Source organism: Python bivittatus, unplaced genomic scaffold (assembly GCF_059951505.1).
Source record: "Python bivittatus isolate LINGU-HERP-01145 unplaced genomic scaffold, Pbiv_v1 ctg000340_np1212, whole genome shotgun sequence".
In the NCBI taxonomy this organism is placed as follows: domain Eukaryota; kingdom Metazoa; phylum Chordata; class Lepidosauria; order Squamata; family Pythonidae; genus Python; species Python bivittatus.
Genome location: NW_028277056.1, coordinates 17,262,579 through 17,282,420, shown reverse-complemented (window position 1 = coordinate 17,282,420; position 19,842 = coordinate 17,262,579). Strand labels below are relative to the sequence as shown.

Below are 19,842 nucleotides of genomic sequence, written 5' to 3'. Positions count from 1 at the left end.
AATGACCCAAAATCTCACAGCAGAGGGCACATTATAGATGACTTGATCAATGTGCTAATGATTGATAGCTGAATTTTAATTTTAATACTATTAGAATTTTGGCATTCTTTTTCTTGTTATAAAATCTTTACAACACAATGACCTGTAAATTAGTTAATCATGTTTATCCCTATATTTTAGATATAAAGAAACTTTTCTAACACAAGTAACTTCTAGGACTACCCACCTATAGAGTTCATGGTAGGGTAAGAATCAAATTACGGTTTTTAAAGTTTTGTTCTATTCTTAATATTTTTTATTTAACAGAAAGCTTTTAAAACAATATTTCTGCAGTCATGGACCACTAAATTATTTGGAAAGTGTAAGGATCACTCACTAAACAAATACCTGTCCCATCTCCCTTACATTTTTGTCCTTGATAGAATAGGAGTTCATGCTTTTTGGCAAATAAAATAATTATTATAGTTGCATTTGTATATGTCATTTTAAAAGTTGTATTAAACTAAATTTTGTATCAGATATATACTATATAGATATAGATATAGATATATATCTGTTCAATCATGTATGATTCTCGGAGACTGCCTAGACAGGTCCCTGCAGTTTTCTTGGCAAGGTTTTTCAGAAGTGGTTTTCCATTGCCTCCTTCTTGGGGCTGAGAGGGAGTGACTCTAAGACACCCAGCTGGTTTTGTGCCTAAGGCAGGACTAGAGCTCATGGCCTCCCAGTTTCTAGCCTGGTACCTTAACAACTACACCAAACTGGCTCTCTGTGTAAATAATTTTTTAAGATTCTATAGTTTATAATGCTGTAATACATTTTGTATTTTTGTTATTTTGCATTTTTTAAAAAATGTGTTAGCTGCCCATTTGTTAGAATGTTCATCTGAGTTGAAGGGTGGATTATTACTTTAACAAATGGATTAAAATAAAATTACTCTTCATGATATCAAACACTCACATGGAGCATTATCTATTAATAGCACACCAATTAAAACAACAGACTTGTTTGCACATGTGTAAGATAATTGCCTGTTCTTGCTTGCAAGAAGCAGCCTTATATTAAGTCAAGCTTTTGTGTTGTCTACATCTGCCTTGTACAGTCTGGGTCCTTCAGATATGTTGGACTAAAACTTCCAGAGTTCTCAGCCACCATGACCTGGGAATCCTGGAAGTTGCTATCCCATCTGAATGGCATCTGATTGGAGAAGCCTGAAGTATTCAGACCAGTAACAGTCTCCAGGGCTTTAGATGGCAACTCTGTTGAAAGATATCAGAAAATGAACTTGAAACCTTTTACACGTCAAACATATGTAGAGTCAGTATACAAGTGAACTCTCAATTTAATGGACTAGTGGGAGGAAGGGATGTCTATCAAAACAGAATGTCCATCAAATCCAAATGGAGGTATTATGTAAACACATATATAAAATGGGAATGGTATTTTACATGGGCATATTTTACACATGCATAAAATGGCAACAGGACTTTATGCATGTGGAGAAGCATGTAGTATGGACAGCTTTTTTTCCACTGCATCCTAAGTCTGCTAAAGTGGTATGAATAAAAGTAAAGGTTTACTGTTATGTAATAGAGAGCCAGTATAATGCAGTGGCTATGCTATTTAATCAGAAAGCCTCAGGTCTCCACTCGACCGCAGAGTTCACTGAGTGACTTTGAGTCTATCATTTTCTCTCAGACCAACCTACATCTTGGATATAAATGCAATAATAAATACATAAAATATATATTAATGCTGATTCACAAGCCTTCTGCAGAAGAAGAAGGAATATCTGCAAGACGTCTTTCTTCAGAAAGGAGAGGGCTTTAAAAGGCACAGCTATTTAAAATAATGCTTCTAGCTCAATATGAGGTATTGGCCCAATAGAATGAGACAGCAGGAACATCCAGGAACACAGGCGGTGTGTGGGTTAAACCACATGGAACATAAGCCACCCTGCATTCTTTTAAAAAATAAACTGCAAAAATTCCAGGAAGTGTAATTTTTCTGTTTCTATGGATGTCTATGGAGAAATTAATTGTCCTTAAATCAGCTGTAATCCTATAATGTTGGAATCGGGTGAGACATCCAGCTGTCCTTATAATCTAAGGCAGGGTTCCTCAACCTTGGCGGCTTGAAAATGTGTGGACTTCAACTCCCAGAATTCCCCAGCCAGCCATGCTGGCTGGGGAATTCTGGGAGTTGAAGTCCATGCATCTTCAAGTTGCCAAGGTTAAGGAACCCTGATCTAAGGACCAATATGTCTATATTAGCTTTCTGCCTAGGATTTTATGTTTACCATTTGTGTATCAGGAACAAAGTGTGAAAACACATCTGCACGGGATGTGCTATAAAAAAAGAGCAACAAAAGGCTAACGTAAGTTTATTTTTAAAAACTCACCCAACTTCTTGCATTTTTCCTTGCTTGCTACTACCGTTTCTCCCAGTGTGCTTATGTGGCAATTCTGGGAAATAGAAAGTTTCATATTACTATACCCTAAAAGAATGCTTGTGCATAACAGTGCTGATGCACGAGACCCATACTTTTTGTTTCAAAAGAAAAGTTCTTTCTGTACTCACTAGAATTCCTGCCAACCCCAAGTGTTGTTGAAACTTATTCACATACTCTGTGTCTCAGTACAAACATCTCTTGCCTAGCTGCGGTTGTTGCAGAAGATAGCACAGCCTGCTTCTTCCCCCTTTCCACTCCACAAAAGCTGTGATATGTCAAGGGCACCACCCTTCAGTTTTGCAACTGAAAGGAAAGAGCATAACAAACTACTGGCTGGTGTTGAAAGAAGACTGTGTAGCTTGCTTTATGCCTTTAATACAGAAAGTAATGTTGAAGTAGTGAGCCATGAATGGAAGAGGCAGAAATGAAGGGAGTTGTGGTTATACACCACTGCAAAACAGATGAGAAAGACCTACATCAATTCATACGTCAGCCTGTAAAGGGATGTAGAGCTGACCTTGGGGAAGGTATGAAAGAACCATTTAGTGTGGAGGAAAAGGAACAGGCCATCAAGAAGGGGCTTGGAGAAGAGTTAACACAGTTCAGTGATTAAAGTGAGCGTGAGAAAGACGCTCAAAATAACCCCACCTTGATTTTCTTTAGCATAAAATGGGAGAGAGAGACAGCTTTCAATATTACGTTATTATATCCTACAACAATGAACTAGCATTCCTGGAATTGCTGAAGTGTCTTTTCTGACCTGGTCTATCCTGAAGGATTGTTGTTGTTGTTGTTTAGTCGTTAAGTCGTGTCCGACTCTTCGTGACCCCATGAACCATATTGCGCCAGGCCTTCCTGTCCTTCACTGCCTCCCTGAGTTTGCTCAGTTTCATGCTCATTGCTTCAGTGATGCTATCTAACCATCTCATCCTCTGCCGTCCTCTTCTCCTTTTGCCTTCAATCTTTCCCAGCATCAGGGTCTTTTCCAAAGAGTCCTCTCTTTGCATTAGGTGACCAAAGTATCTGAGCTTGAGCTTCATTATCGATCCTTCCAATGAGCAATCAGGGTTGATTTCCTTTAAGATTGACTGGTTTGACCTCCTAGCAGTCCAGGGGACTCTCAAGAGTCTTCTCCAGCACCACAGTTCAAAAGCATCAATTCTTCGGCGCTCAGCCTTTTTTATGGTCCAGCTCTCACAGCCATACATTACTACTGGAAAAACCATAGCTTTGACTATGCGGATCTTTGTCGGCAAGGTGACATCTCTGCTTTTTAATATGCTATCTAGGCTTGCCATAGCTTTCCTCCCAAGGAGCAAGCGTCTTTTAATTTCATGGCTGCAGTCTCCATCTGCGGTGATCTTGGAGCCCAAATAAATGAAGTCTGTTACTGCTTCCATTTCTACCCCTTCTATTTGCCAGGAATTGATGGGTCCAGATGCCATGATCTTAGTTTTTTTAATGTTGAGTTTCAAGCCAGCTTTTGCACTCTCCTCTTTCACCCTCATCAAGAGGCTCTTTAGTTCTTCTTCACTTTCTGCCATTAGGGTGGTATCGTCCGCATATCTGAGGTTGTTGATGATTCTCCCTGCAATCTTAATTCCGGCTTGTGATTCTTCCAGCCTGGCATTTCTCATGATGTACTCTGCATATAGGTTAAATAAGCAGGGTGACAGTATACAGCCTTGTCGTACACCTTTCCCTATTTTGAACCAATCGGTTGTTCCATGACCGGTTCTAACTGTTGCTTCTTGGCCCACATACAGATTTCTCAGGAGACAGGTAAGGTGGTCTGGTACTCCCATCTCTTTAAGAATTTGCCACAGTTTGTTGTGATCCACACAATCAAAGGCTTTTGCATAGTCAATGAAGCAGAAGTAGATATTTTTCTGGAACTCTCGTGCTTTCTCCATGATCCAGCGAATGTTGGCGATTTGATCTCTAGTTCCTCTGCCTCTTCGAAACCCAGCTTGTACATCCGGTAGTTCTCGGTTCATGTATTGCTGAAGCCTAGTTTGTAGGATTTTGAGCATAACCTTGCTAGCATGTGAAATGAGTGCAATTGTGCGATAGTTTGAGCATTCTTTGGCGTTGCCCTTCTTTGGAATTGGAACGTAAACTGACCTTTTCCAATCCCGTGGCCACTGTTGCGTTTTCCAAACTTGCTGGCATATTGAGTGCAGCACTTTAACACCATCATCTTTTAGTATTTTAAATAACTCAGCTGGAATACTGTCATCTCCACTAGCTTTGTTGTTAGCAATGCTTCCTAAGGCCCACTTGACTTCACTCTCTAGGATGTCTGGCTCAAGGTCAGTGATCACACCAGCGTGGACATCAGGGACATTAAGATCTTTCTTGTATAGTTCTTCTGTGTGTTCTTGCCACCTCTTCTTAATCTCTTCTGCTTCTGTTAGGTCCCTGCCTTTTTTGTCCTTTATCATGCCCATCTTTGCACTAAACGTTCCTTTCATATCTCCAATTTTCTTGTAGAGATCTCTAGTCTTCCCCATTCTATTGTTTTCCTCAATTTCTTTGCATTGTTCATTTAAGAAGGCCTTCTTATCTCTCCTGGCTATTCTCTGGAAATCTGCATTCAGTTGCTTATATCTTTCCCTTTCACCCTTGCTTTTCGCATTCCTTCTTTCCACAGCTATTTGTAAAGCCTCATCAGACAGCCATTTTGCTTTCTTGCATTTCTTTTTCTTTGGGATGGTTTTAGTTGCTGCCTCCTGTACAATGTTACGGACCTCCGTCCATAGTTCTTCAGGCACTCTGTCTACCAAATCTAATCCTCTAAATCTATTCATCACCTTCACTGTGTACTCACAAGGAATATGATCTAAGTCATACCTGAGTGGTCTAGTGGTTTTCCCTACATTCTTCAATTTAAGCCTAAATTTTGCAGTAAGAAGCTCATGATCTGAGCCACAGTCAGCTCCTGGTCTTGTTTTTGCTGTCTGTATAGAGCTTCTCCATCTTTGGCTGCAAAGTATATAATCAATCTGGTTTCGGTATTGACCATCTGGTGATGTCCATGTGTAGAGTCGTCTCTTGTGTTGTTGGACCTGAAGGATTGACAGTGCCACAATTCCTCATATCTCTACCCCCACCCCCAACAACAGGAATCTAACAGGCTTTGGGAAATGACAACAGGCTTCTAAATAACATCTGAATTTACAAATGGTATCAGTGCAAAACAAAATGTTTTCTTGGTAGAAAGAATCGTGCTGAATGAAGTAGTAAGATCCTTAAATGGAAGGTATGACTTCCATTCAGAATGGGCTCATGCTTTCAAATATTAGATGCTCCTGTCAAAAAATCTACAAGTCTTTGCATGGAAACATAGTCCCACAAAGAAGGGATGGTGGATGGGTGGGTGGGTGGATGGACAGACAGACAGACAGATAGGTCTTTTCAAAAATGTATACCCACACTGTCACTCACCCAGGCAGCAACACCTCTTCTACTGTATTTCCACAGAAGCCAAGATGTGCAATATTGTTTTTAATTTATTATTAGATTTGGAGACTGCCTGAATCTCAGAAGATTCTGGGCAGCTTACAGTGCACACAAAAAGACAAACAATTAAAAAAAAGTGCTTGCAGAAGAGCAGAAGAAGCAAACATACCCAAACCCAACAAAAAGCTAATAAAGGCTCTGCATCCACCCTGATCCCAGGCCTGGGAGCAGAGCCAGAATTTTTAACATCTTTTGAAAAAGCTGTAGGATGGGAGCCATACAGATCTCTCAGGGGTGTGCGTGTGTGTCTGTAAAATTGTGAACACAAGAATAAGACTAATGCAAACTAAAATACAGTGACAAAAAGAAGAAAAGAAAAGAAAAAACTGAGGGTGCAAAAAGAAAAAGAGTAGCAGAAAAATAAAAAAGAAAGAAAAAATATAAAGAAGTGGCTTCCAATCTTCTTTATAAGTGCAATTATAAATTGACCTCTCTCTCTTTACAGTTACAGCATGACTCTCTTCTTTCTATGATCTATCTAATCATCAAAACCATAAATCATACATTCATTTTTTTTCTTTTTTATGCAAAAATTCCATAAGGGGTTTCCAGTCACCAATGAATGTAGTTTTGTCTTCTCTCTAATCAAACAAGCGAGTTTGGCCATTTCAGTGAGTTCTGTCATCTTCACCAACCATTCCTCAGTCATAGGTATTGCCAAATCTTTCCATCTTTGTGCGTACAATAATCTTGCTGCAATTATCATATATAAAAACAATGTTCCATGACTTTTTCCCAACTGTTTATCCATATCAGAAAGATTTAAAGAAGATAAAAGAATTTATGATTCGGAACCTTGTAAGACTGGTTTTGAAACAGAATTGTATACAAATAACGAACATGTGATTGCTAAAATATATAAACTTTTACTGAAATTTGAAACAGAAGAAGATTTATAATCTTAAAGAGAATTTTTATAAAATGATGTATCGTTTGTATACGACACCAGAAAAATTATCTAGAATATATAAAAGTACTTCAAATTTATGTTGGAAATGTGAACAACAAGAAGGGTCATTTTATCATGCTTGGTGGATGTGCAAAAAAGCTAGAAAGTTTTGAGCTCAAATATATACAGTGATTCAGAGGATTTTAGAGATTAATATTCATCTGAAATCAGAACTTTTTCTCTTGGGACTGATGGATAAACAGTTGGAAAAAAGTAACTTCTGCATTTCCAAAAGGCTGTTATTCATCCCAGAATTCTCACAAATGCCTTCTAGTTGCTACATCTTTTATTAAGTGCCTTATTCTGTGCTCTGAAAAATGACTAGAGTCCTATAGATTTTCAGCATCTTTATATAAAATCTGTTTTCAGAAAGGTTGTTTTGTGAGAATGTCACCCTTTTAGACCATTTGGACCCATAGCTTTTAAACGTGCTTGTCCTTTTATTTTCCACATTTACTTTCTTTTCACAGCAAATTGGCTGACATTTATTCATCCAAGAGACTTCCACCACCTCCCTTGATATGGTCCCTTGCCTTTCTGACATTTTTCTCCTGCAGCTTTTAAGGCATCACAAATCAATACAAAAAAGACTAAACTTGTTGTCTTGGGGTTTGGAGCTGTTGTACGTTATGTAATACCCTGGCATTGTCTATAAATAATCTGGATTGGTAACAGTAACTCTGATGCTGTGAAGAAGAATGTCTCTTGACAATTCATTCTGGGGGAAATTCAAGTATGGAAGCTTAGACAAAAAGGTGCATTGCATGGAGAAAGAGAGCTCTGAACCTATCCTTCTGCCCTATTTAAATTTTCCGTGCAATTCCCTCACAACGGCCAACAGCCTGGCTCTATTTTAGTGCACAAGTAATCATATGGAACGAGGTGAGAGGTTTTCTACTTAAACCTTATAATGCTATTTACAGTCTGAGTTTCTTTATAAAACTTTTTCAGTCTGAGACCACAGTTTGCCTTTGAATAATGTGCTGGAGGCCACCCTACAAAAACCAGGACAGAAAATATTTAATGCATTATTAAATGTAATATAATTCACTGAAGTTAACTCAATATGTTTAGTATTTCCATTCTGCCACACATAAAACTATAGTTCCATTAAAACTTTTGGGCAGACTTTGGAATTCACACAGAAAGGCTTTGAGATTTCACAAAGCCTTAGAGGCTCAGTTATACACCCTGGTCTTAAGGCATAATCATATTTCTAAAAGGATTGGTAAGTCTTCTGATGGAAACAGTGAAAGCCCTCTGAAATGAACTTGTCCCTTTCTCAAAGTTGTCAGCTTTGGAATTTATGTAATGGATCTGTTTCTGTCTTGGAAGCAATTTTGCAGTTTATCTTTCAAAACTCAGGAAAATTAGAAACAAAGGAGAAGCACTCATTCAGAGAAATGATCAATGTGCCATAAATAATTTGGAAAGTTGGGTGAGATAACTGATAGATAGTTCTCTCAAAAATCTGAAATCTTGTCTTAATGCTATTATCAGTAATTGAATTTAGATGGCACTTAGATATATAGCAATGGCAGCAGTTCAAATTAAATAAAAGGCTATGTACGGTTACATGATTATTAATAACTATTTATTAAAAGTATTTGTGAGTCACTTTCTATTCTTTAAAATCCCAAAGTGATTTGCAGTACTTATAAGGACAGAAAATAAAAACAGGATTCAAAAAACAGTAAAAGGAACCCATAAAAAAATAGGTATTGAGAAAATTAATGCTCAGTAAGACCAGCATTAAAAAATTATATTTTTAAAAGGCATCTAAAATGTGACACTATTGGGGACACCTTTTAGGAAAAGTCATTCCACAGAGTAGTTGTCATCACAGGGAAAGTTCTTTCTTTGTAGCCACCAAATGGTAGTCTACAAACCACATCATGCAGGGGATGTCAACAAGCCATAAGATAGTTGAGGTAATGAGTGACCCTCCAGAGATTTCTGAACTTTAACTTCCAGCACCTTGCAGCGTTAGCCCTCCTGGTTGAGCCTACTTGAAGATATACATCAGCAGCATTTTGAAGCCAAACTGTATCTGCTCTAAAGTGACAAACAAAGTTGTTCCTTCATAATTTGGAAAGAATAGTGTAATGGTATGTGGGAATGACTTTGGGAGACAGGAGGAAGAGCTGCAGACTAGGCAACAGATAAGAGGCCACTGAGCCCACAGAAGAAATGGGAGTGTGACAAACATCTCAGAAGGGACCCTCCCTAGTTTCTTTGATGGTAGAAGGGAGGTGGGGAGAGATGTCCTTTCAGACTTGCAAGATTCTGCTAATGTAACCTTACAATAAAGTACTCCTAATAGTCCTGGGTGTGCTTCTTGTCTCACAAGGCTGACAAACAGATTGATAGATGCCACTACTTTTAGAGTTGCATTCTCCTCTTATTTCCCCTTATTTTGGCCTCAGGGAAAGAAATGGGTAGCTATATCCAGATCCCAGCCCCAAATTTTTCACCCTCTTTTAGGAGTTCATTTGAATACTGTAATGTGGAGAACAAAAAAAATCCAAAAAGGAATAGACTATAATGTGAACCTACTGGCATAATTGGAAACAACAAGATCCTAAAAGTTTCAGAGCTTGATTTTGATTTGCTTTTCTGTTTGTGAATACACAAAGTGATTGCCCAGATTAAAAACAATGAAACTTTACAAAAAATAATTAGAAGCAATAATCGTAAAACAAAGAGTTTCCAAACAACGCCAGATGAAAACCAAATCCAAAGCAGCAGGTTAAAAACAGCAGGTTGAAAATTCAGACATTTACTAACAGCTCAAAAGTGAAAAACAAAATGCTGGCTATATAATATGTTCCTTGGTATTGCTTTTAGGAAAAAAAAACTGGAGGGTGTGCTTGTTCTGCTGTTGATTTTATAATGCATGGAATCATGCTGTTCTGGTACTTTTAATAGAAAAGCAGGACATTATTGTTATTATTACATGCTGGGTCTTTATCATTATACTTTCATTCCCTAGACTGTATTTCTCTTTTACTTTTGAATATTAAGCAAAGCTTGTGATCTAAGTTTGTGACACTATAAACATACTAATCTGTAATCATATATTATATTTATTTATTATTAAATTATTAAAACCCAGAGATGGTTATTTATCATGGTATCATATGTACTAAAAAAATTAGCAGCGTAGGTAATGAAAAGTCAGTGCGTATTTATTGTTTCATGCAGCATTACCTAGGAATCATTTTATTGGAAAGACTGAATTGGAAATTTGTTTAGCTTTGAGAAGGAGAGAACAGAGATGATAGTGTTCTTCAAACACCTAGGATGTCACATTGAAAGTAGTCAAAATCTGCTGTCTTTTTTGAATGCAGGACATAAAATAATAAATTTAAGTTATGGGAAGATTTTGTTTTTGTTGCAGTTTCATGGTTTTTGAAGCTTTACTATTGTTTTGTAAGCCACCCAGGTTTATAGCATATAAGGTGGGCGGCCATATAGATCTAATACATACATACATACATACATACATACATTCCAATTGTGTCTTAGAGGAAAGATTCTAGCAGTACAAGCATTTTGACAGTGTAATCAATTATCCCAAGGTGGTGGACTCTCCTTTGCTGGTTGTGTTCAAACGGACCAAGACAGCCATCTGTCAGAGAAGCTTTAATTTGGATTCTTGAACTGAGCAAGAATAGGAGTCAGTGGCCTAAATAGCACTTTCCAACTCTATGATGTTATGATGCTATGCAGTTCGATGACATCTGCAGTCCATCTTTGTAGAATGAGTCTTTTGATGGCTGAGCTTTGCAGTAGTATGTTACTTGTACATTTCTAAAAAAAATAACTGTAACAGTAGATTATGTATACTACACAGCAAAACTGATAGGGAGAGCCCCTGAAACTAAATAACAAATTTCTAGGCAAAAGCCTTTTATAAAAAGCTATCTTCTCTATAGGATTGGAATCATTTTTTTTTTTAATGTGTCCATGTACATTTGTTTTCTGTGAATGGGAAACAAACCATTTTCTTTACATATTAAATATGGAGCAGTATGCTTGTAAAAAATGAGCTGACCATTTTAAAATCATGCTGTACCTGCTACTGATAGGTTTAAGACCATTGCCTTCTTACATGGGGACAAACAGCCAGGGAGGCCTCTTATGTTCCTTTATAGCTATGATTTGAGGGAGGACAGCAGTAAACTAACCTTTGAGTATTGGAGTTAATTCTCTACACTGTAATCTTAATCAGCTTCATGGGGAATAACAGCAACAACAACAACACCTGCCTATCCCAGGTCCCAGGACTCGATAGGTGGATAAAAATGCCAAATCCTGTCTAAACATCTGGCTGACTGTGTGACCAATGTTAGCAATCATTAACTGTTGGTTATATTCACATATAAAGTGCTGACATTTTTCTAGGAATGGTGCAAGAAAAGAAAAGGAAGTGGTGGAAAAGCTGCATGTTCCCGGCCAAGCTTGTCTTTTTTATAATGTTCTTCTTGGGAAGGACAGAGGCAGACCCTCACTGTAACCCTTGGCTCTCTTTTTTCCTCATCTTGATCACTACTATGAGTTACTCTTAATTAACAGTAACTCTGGAATTTCCTGGCTTGCAACTTTTAAAAACAAACAAATGATAGCAGTTGGTATGTAACTGCCCTCCCTTTAAAATATGTATACATTTTAGAAAAGTTGTTGTAGAACTAAAAAATGATAATAAAAGGAGAGCTTTTGGTAAGCAAATGCTCTGTTATACCACCATCCCAATGTGTGTGGACTTCTTCATCCTAGAATGCTAAAATAGCATCCATACCTTCAATGTTCTAGTAACCAAGACATCAGCTTGGAGATCAAGGAATGTCACGTTGCTTAGAAATCATCCAATTTTCCCATGCTTTTGATAATACTGATATATTGAAATGTTAATTTTGCTGAGAAAATGCTGCTTGGATTGCATTTGAGCTCTGAGTTTTACTTTGCTGCATCATGAGTACTGGGTCTTCTTTGGGAAGGAACCTATTTTCTGATGGTTTGCCTAAATGTCAGACTATTTGTGCATTGTTAGGCAATGACATACAAATAAGTGCCTAAAAGTTTCTCCAAAGAAAAAGCAATCTTAAGAGAAAGGAGAATTTTACATGCATTATAAATTTGGACTTGGCTATATCAAATGTTACTCATGGACTCTTGGCATGATGTCTATTTTCACTCAAGGCTGTTCACTCATTATTATTGTAATACAAATACATGCATATTTAAGTCATTCTGTGTTGGTGTTGGTGAAGGAAGCAAAGGAACCACTGTTACAAATGAATATAGTTGGAAAAAACTTTAGGAATAGTTTGCCTTGGTTCCTCTTATGGCTGGAAAAAAAAAAACCCTACTTAGTTGAAACTCTGAGCTTTGTTTAACTTTCTTTATATTGCTGTAGATCACTTTATTCGGCAGCACATATTTTCTCTTAGCAGGCAAGGGCAGACACTGCCAGATTAAGTGATTTAAGCAAAATGAAGAGCTGCTGAGAAATTTTCTTCTTCTTAGCCCCTGAGCCAAGCCAGACATCAAATAGCTTAGGCCTGGCTTAGGCATGAAGCAGTCTGTGAAGCATCCAGGATCCCACTACTGTATCATCAATTAATTGACGGGCTTTGCTTGAGGGAGATGCCTGTTAGCCTTATACTACTTGATTTTTTCTGTAGGCATAGTTAATTTCTTATCTCCCATGGGTTTAGCGTTAGAAGATATTGGATAAACTTTTTATATAGTTTTCCAGAATGTATTTATCATGCAATTTATTTGTGCATTTTGTCGTTATTGGGCTTTGTGTATACTTTCCAGCATTACATAGCAGGGGGATTTATAAGTTGCCCAGAGCCAGTTTGGACTTGGGCAGAAATCAAATCAAAGATAAATAAATAAATATACAGTCCAAACAGAATGTATAATAAACAAGTTATTTGAACAGTCCAACTGATGTTCATATTAATGAAAGAAGATTTACTCAGAGAATACATGGAGAATAGTTTGTTAACCAATCGACTGCTGCTTTGATAGCTTTAAATGTTTGCCTTGAGATTCTACTTCTGCAGAATTGCTAAGACATTATTACATTTCTCTTCATGGCAGGTAATGGAAATCAAAGGACAAATGATCCATGTCCCAGAATCAAACTGTATTTTGTTTTTGGGCTCACCATGTGTGGACAAGCTGGATGAACTGATGGGTCGAGGCCTCCACCTTTCAGACATACCAATTCACGATGCTACCCGTGACGTCATCCTTGTCGGGGAGCAGGCTAAAGCCCAGGATGGCTTGAAGAAGAGGATGGACAAGCTTAAAGCAACATTAGAACGAACACACCAAGCTCTAGAAGAGGAGAAGAAGAAAACAGTGGATCTTCTGATCTCAATCTTCCCAGAAGAAGTGGCTCAGCAGCTCTGGCAAGGGCAGCAAGTTCAAGCCAGGAAGTTTGATGATGTTACCATGCTCTTTTCAGACATTGTTGGCTTCACTGCTGTCTGTGCCCAGTGTACTCCCATGCAAGTGATCAGTATGCTCAATGAGCTTTACACCAGATTTGACCACCAGTGTGGATTCCTAGATATCTATAAGGTAATATCTTTCACCCCTCAAGTTCTATAGAAGTATGATATTGCTAACATAATAATTTTTCTTACTAACAGTGTTCTATTTTCTTACTAAAAGGTTGATCTAAGTAAATGAAAGTTATGTGGTTGTTGCTGGAGGGTCAACTATGGGGAAAAAATGAGCACTGGGGTGAGCTGGTCTAGAAATGTGATAGACTAGGAGGGAGGAATCACATTCTTTCAAGCAATCCTATTTTTCTTCTCGCCGATATAAAATCAACAAATTAGAAGTGGGCTGAGTTGGAACCGTTCTTCTTGATGTGCCACATTCAAAATTGGCAGTCCTTTCACTCCCAGACTGAACTGGCACATTATATTTTAGCATCTCAGATTTCTCCTACATCATTCAATTGCATTTAGCTTCAAAGCTGAAGAATAAAATTATATTAGGTGAATAACTGGTACAAATGTGCCCCTCCCTCCACTTTCAGAAATCAACTTTGGGACCACTGTGTGTAAAAAGCAAAATCACATTAATTGGCCGATAGTCTACTTATGTATCTAAATTCTAGAACATTCTAAGAAAACACATGTCTGGTGCATGGTTTATCAACACACAGAAATGTCCAGTCTTCTTATTTCTTAGCTTTTGCTCTGGGGTTGATTGCTGATTTTGCTTAGCTGTTTATCAGAGAAGTATTGAATGATCTGTTGCTATCAAATGAGGTCTAGGTATCAGGTTTTCACCAAATAGTTGCTAGCCTTATTGACTGTGATGTCTTTCAGGCCCATAATGAACATTTGTGTGGGCTTTGTTTGGCTTTTCTTTGGGGTGCACAGTGATAGGGCAATGGCAAGGAGTTTCCTTCTGTGTCGATTTGTATGTTTCCATTGTCCTCAGACTTGATTCTCAAACTGAACATTTATGAATACGAGATGAACAGATCTCTTTGATAGTTTTAAATTCCAAAGGGTGGATGTTAAGAAAAGTATTAGGACAGTTTTTTTAGAATCTGTTTTCCTCTTTGGAAGAAACTGCACCAGAGATTCACAGAATCTTTTGGTAATAAGTTACCATATATGATGAGCAGATCATAATGTAGTTTAGAAGCAAGTGCGTAAGCACTGCTAATTTCACAATTATATCAGCTCAGCCGTCTTAGATATTTACGTAATTCCCAGCACAAGAAAATTAAATCGTTTTCTCCTTGCATTCTTCCTTTCTGCAAAAGAGCATTGTTAAAAACGTCCAGTCAGATCAGGCAGGTGTTTTGTAGCCTCTCAGATGATACTCCCTCCCCCTGTTCATATATTGTTTTTCACAGCTAGGGGCATCTGATTTCCTACTATAAATTATTATCCATCAACCTCCCAGTAAGTTCTAGTAAGAGGCAAGAAAACGCCCTTTACTAGGCATGATAAAAAAAAAAAATCTGATTAAATGGAAAAAGATGAGTCTGGCCATCCTTTACTATTCAAAAAGTGTACCAGGTCCTTCCATTGTCCAGCCCAATGAGAATATTTAAGTAGTGACAGTGACGATTTTCTGTGCTCTTAAAAAGGCAGTAAACCTTTTTCTTTCCAGCCTCAAAGACCACAAATTGAGCAACCACACTTAAAAAAAAAAAAATCAAACCCACATCTGTGCTCTGTGCAGAAGCTTAATTACATTCTGTTACATCTATGCTGTATGGTGTTTTGATTTCCCACAGCTGTAATTGACCCTCACTAATCCATATTCATCCAAGGAATTTCTTGAAAAAAGGACAAAGTTTTATGGTGTAATGACTGCGAACAGGGGAGTACCCTCTTCTTTGCATTTTTCTCTTTTTAAGGGATGGCTATATTTATTGACCCTAGCTAGACTAAACTGTTTGAAATATTCACTTACTCTATACATTGCTGTTTCTGGTCTCGCACACAGAACTATGCCATTCTCCTTCAGGTTCAGTTTCTTCCATTAGAATGTGCTTCATGTATAAACCTTAGAGCAAGGGAATACTTAAATAATCTTTCCTCACATGGTTCTGTTCAGATGTCTTTTACTGCAAGAACTCACTTGTAGATGCTGGAGAATGTTATAAAATTATTGCTTTCTCCGTGTTGTTACCTGAATTTCTGAATACTGGCCTGAGACGAATTTCCCATTCAGAATAGACTGTATGCAAGTAAAACTGTATGCAAGTAGAGATAGGATCATCATAAAGCCCATAAGGTTAAGGAATAAGTTCAATTAAAATTGAACTACAGATTTTCAGAGCAATATGTGCACCGATTATCTAAGTCTACAATAAAACCAAGATACTTTTCAGTTGTGCCACAGCAGAGAAATGTTTTTGTACACTGTGTTAAGAAAATGTGAGTCACTGAAAAAATAAGGCTAAGCTGTCATGCATGTATGTATGTGTGCCTAAGAGACATCTATATACTACTAAAACTCTTGTGTCTGTAACCTTCAACTGGGCGAAACGTCGTATCATAGGGCAACAATTTTTGAACCAAGGTACCTCAAATGGGCTAACTTACAGAATGCATCCAAAATCCGGGTCCCATAACTCCTGTGGGATTGAAATTTGGGAAAATTGTGGCTGCTTCAGCACTGCTGTACTGCTATGCCGCCACAGTCAGCCCAGGTCATGTGATCATCATGGGTGTATCCCCAACCTCTTTCCTGCTTCCCTCTGTCCCCTGTGCCCAATTGGCTAGTGGCAAGGCCCAACAGGTGAGCGGCAGTTGCCTGCTTTGGAAACGAGGCAGAAATTTTAAATCTCTTAATGGTGGTGGGCATTGAGGGAAGGATGAGGAAGTGATTTGGATGCCTGCTGGCAAGCTAGGACTGGCTGGGAGGTGCTGGTGGTCGACTGGTGAGCCCTCTTCCTTTCTCAAGGGAGGGGGCTCTCAGGGACATGCCAGAATGGGGAGCAGGGATGCAGTTTTCCTTGCGGTCTGCAGCTCCCTTTGTTCCACCTCCCCTCATCAGGCAGTTCCACAGGTCAGCTGAGGAGGAGGAGAAAGGGGCTTCACTGGGGCTGTCCTAAGGGTCATGAGGGGAGGGCAAACAGCACAAGCCTATATTATATATAGGAAGGAAGGAAGGAAGGAAGATTTGATCCTCCCTGCCGGCTTCCCACAAGGAAAGTCAATGGGGAAGCCGGCAGCAAGTCATAAGTTGCTCACACTCCTACTGCTTTTTTGCCCTTGGTCATTCTGTTTCTCTATTTAGCTAAGGAAATATCTCTGAAACGATGACCCAATGGGTCACGGGGCTGTTTAGTAAAAAATGAAAGCCTGAAAAGTTTAAAGAAGCAGACATGCTCAAATTCTGGTTTGTAGGTCTTAAAGCGGTAGCTGGCATGGAGGTGGCTTGCTTTTAGTTTCCTGCTGTTAAATTACACTTTAAAAGGCATCTAAAAATATACTTCTCTGATGCTACTTTTCTATGCAAATAATTCGTGTAGTTGCTATAGAGATATTAGATGATCACAAAGGAGACAGCTCTTGTGATACCAAAGAGGAGGAGAGATTGTGTGTCTTAATACACTTTTTTTAAAAAAAAACAAACAAACCAAAACCTCCCTCATATTAGTGTGCATATACTCACGCAGAGTGTTGTATACTTAAAATGCCATTGCCAAAGGACTTTGCAAATTACAATCCTAGTTCCACCAAGCAATTTTGGGACATTATACTAATTTGCCCAAGAACAAAGCTGAAATGGCTCTCATTTATTTTAACTAATGTTTTAGAAGTGAGAACAAGTCCTTTGGGTAGTTTTTCCAACATTTTGAAAATAACAATCCATATTTCTTTATAATATTTGAAATTGCACCCTTGGAGATAGTCTTGTACAACCACTGAAAGTTGTATTATCTTGTGTGCTGCTTATAAACTGGGTTAGCTCATATATGAAGCTAGATGGGAGAAGGAAGAAGCAGTAGTAATGAGCCAGGAGAGATATAGTGCAGAGAAGATACAAAGCCAAGGAAAGGAGGTTACCAAAGACGATTGTAAAAGGTGCATATTTGCCAACACATTTTTCAGAATAAATTCTACCCCATCAAAAAATATACATTATTACTGAAATCTAAAGACTCAGCTGCAGAGAAACAGGTTCAAAACCTCGCTCAGTCATGAAATCCACAGACTGATTCTGCTACTGATCTTTCAGCTCACCACAGAATTGTTTTGACAGCATATCATTTCTAGGCAGAGCAGCCTAAGAAACTTAGAGAAAGGGAAGTATACAAACCTTGTTAATAGACAGATTTGATAGTACTTTACATTACCTTATTTTATTTTCAGACTCTGATTTCAACAATGGTGTGACTAGCAGAAACATAACTGATACAACAGCCATGGAACTGCAATAATAAAAATGCTTTGTTTGTTGACAGCTTGCTTATCAGAGTAACACCAATATAATTTGCTATGGGGAAAAACTGGGAACATTTACCCTATTCTTTGTGATGTTTTAAAAGGATACCATGCATTAACAGTGATCTTTATTAACAATATTTTATAAAAGTTACTTGTATATACTCTGGGAAGTTTAAAGAAAAAACAACAACGTAAAACCAAAACATTCCCCAAATCGTATATAGGTATTTTATTTTCTATGATGTATGCTGTATTTGTATCCTGTTGCAAGTCTCACAACTGTGACAGTATAAAATGTTAAATAAATAATAACACCCACCCTCTCAAATCATCATTAAACTGAACCCTGCAACGGCTGCCCAATCACCACTGAATTAGTGATTTAATGTCCACTGAAATATAAGTGTCTTCAGCAGTTTTCAGAATGCGAGGAGATGGGGGGTCAGGCGCATCTCTGGGGGCATAATGTTGGGGCACCACCGAGTGTTGGAACATTTCTGTGGGCAATTTCCAGTTGTAGTTTCTCATCCAGCACACTCCCATTCATTTCTTGTTTCCCAGCCAGAGCAGTTTAAAGCAAGCACACACGCCAGTGAGTGCGGCTAGCAGAAATAGCTTGGTGTTTATTGTTAAAGATCAGCAAAACATCAAAAACAGTTAAGAGGGGAAATGGGACAAAAGACAAACAAAACAGAGTGTGGGAGAGGCACAAACTACAAGGGAAGAGAGAGAAGGGCATATAATTTAATAATAGCAATCTATGTTGTATAGAAACTGGGAGAATATGAGTTCTAGTTCTGCCTTAGGCACAAAGCCAACTGGGTGACCTTGGATCAGTCGTACTCTCTCAGCCCTAGGAAGGAGGCAATGGCAAACTTTGTTCCTTTGTATTCTGAAGCCTAGCAATAGTTAGGCTTCCCTCTAGGCTTGTCCACACCTTCCCTCTAGGCTTGTTCTGCAGTGCAGTATTCAACCACAGTAGATGACAGGGCTACTGTGTTTTGCTTCTTGCTGGAACAGGTGATGAGTGACCCCTCCTCCCAAAAACATATTTTCTGTAGTTCACCTCCTATCAGATTTATCTTCACCCCAATTCAAATCTATACCTCCAGTAAGTTTGGATCATTGGTTAGAGACTATTTTAAGTTAAAAGACCATAGTTCCTTTTAAGCATAGCCCCTAAGCTTTTTACTGGTGTCTGGTCTTCATGTGTTGGCTCACTGACATTTATACTCAGTAGTCTAACTTCACTGGCTATGCCAGATCTATCACAGTTGACCCTCACAGGCTGGCTGGGGAATTCTAGGAGTTGAAGTCCACCCATCTTAAGGTTGCCAAGGTTGAGGAACCCTGCTATACCGTACTGCTCATTACATGCCAACTGGCTTTGGTTTCTTCCTCTGTTCTCTTTTCCATCTTCCATGGGAGTACTTGACTTCTTTGCCTCACTATGACTTAGAAACTTGGTTAGGTCTGTTACCAGTTGGGTTTGACTGAGCAAGTACTTCCACTTTTATCCTTTTTTATTTCAGTTCTGAAATAGTGGCTAATATCCCCAAGAGGCTTTACTTTCTATTGCTTACTTGAATTATTCATTATCACCAGCCGGTCTTTTTTGTCCTCTGCACATGCAGTGAGATCATTGACATAACCCAGGATGTACATGCATCTTCCATTATTAACTCTTGTATATAAGCATGGCTCAGCATTTTCCTGTTCAAAGCTCATGTTGTGTAACATTTGATTTAGTTTATCAGACCATGCTTTGTTTGCTTCAGCCCATACATGGACTTTTTATTATTTATTTATTGTTATAACCCAATTTTTGATGCCGCCTGACTCCAACCAACTCTGAGTAGCTCACAAAGTTAAAAACAACATAGAAACAATAAGTAAATAAGGATGCAATAAAATTAATCCAGAAAGAATTACTAAATAGTTACAAGATGGCAATCCAGACTTTTGCA

At 38.3% G+C, this 19,842-nt stretch overlaps 1 protein-coding gene across 1 annotated transcript in view; it reads left to right on the top strand.

Moving 5' to 3' along the window:
• The window catches only part of GUCY1A2 (guanylate cyclase 1 soluble subunit alpha 2), a 188,899-nt gene that overhangs the window by 69,926 nt on the left and 99,131 nt on the right, over positions 1-19,842 (top strand). The window contains exon 5 of the mRNA XM_007430538.3: positions 13,038-13,523. Coding sequence (XP_007430600.2) covers positions 13,038-13,523 — 486 coding nt within the window. The remainder of the gene's footprint in view (positions 1-13,037; positions 13,524-19,842) is intronic.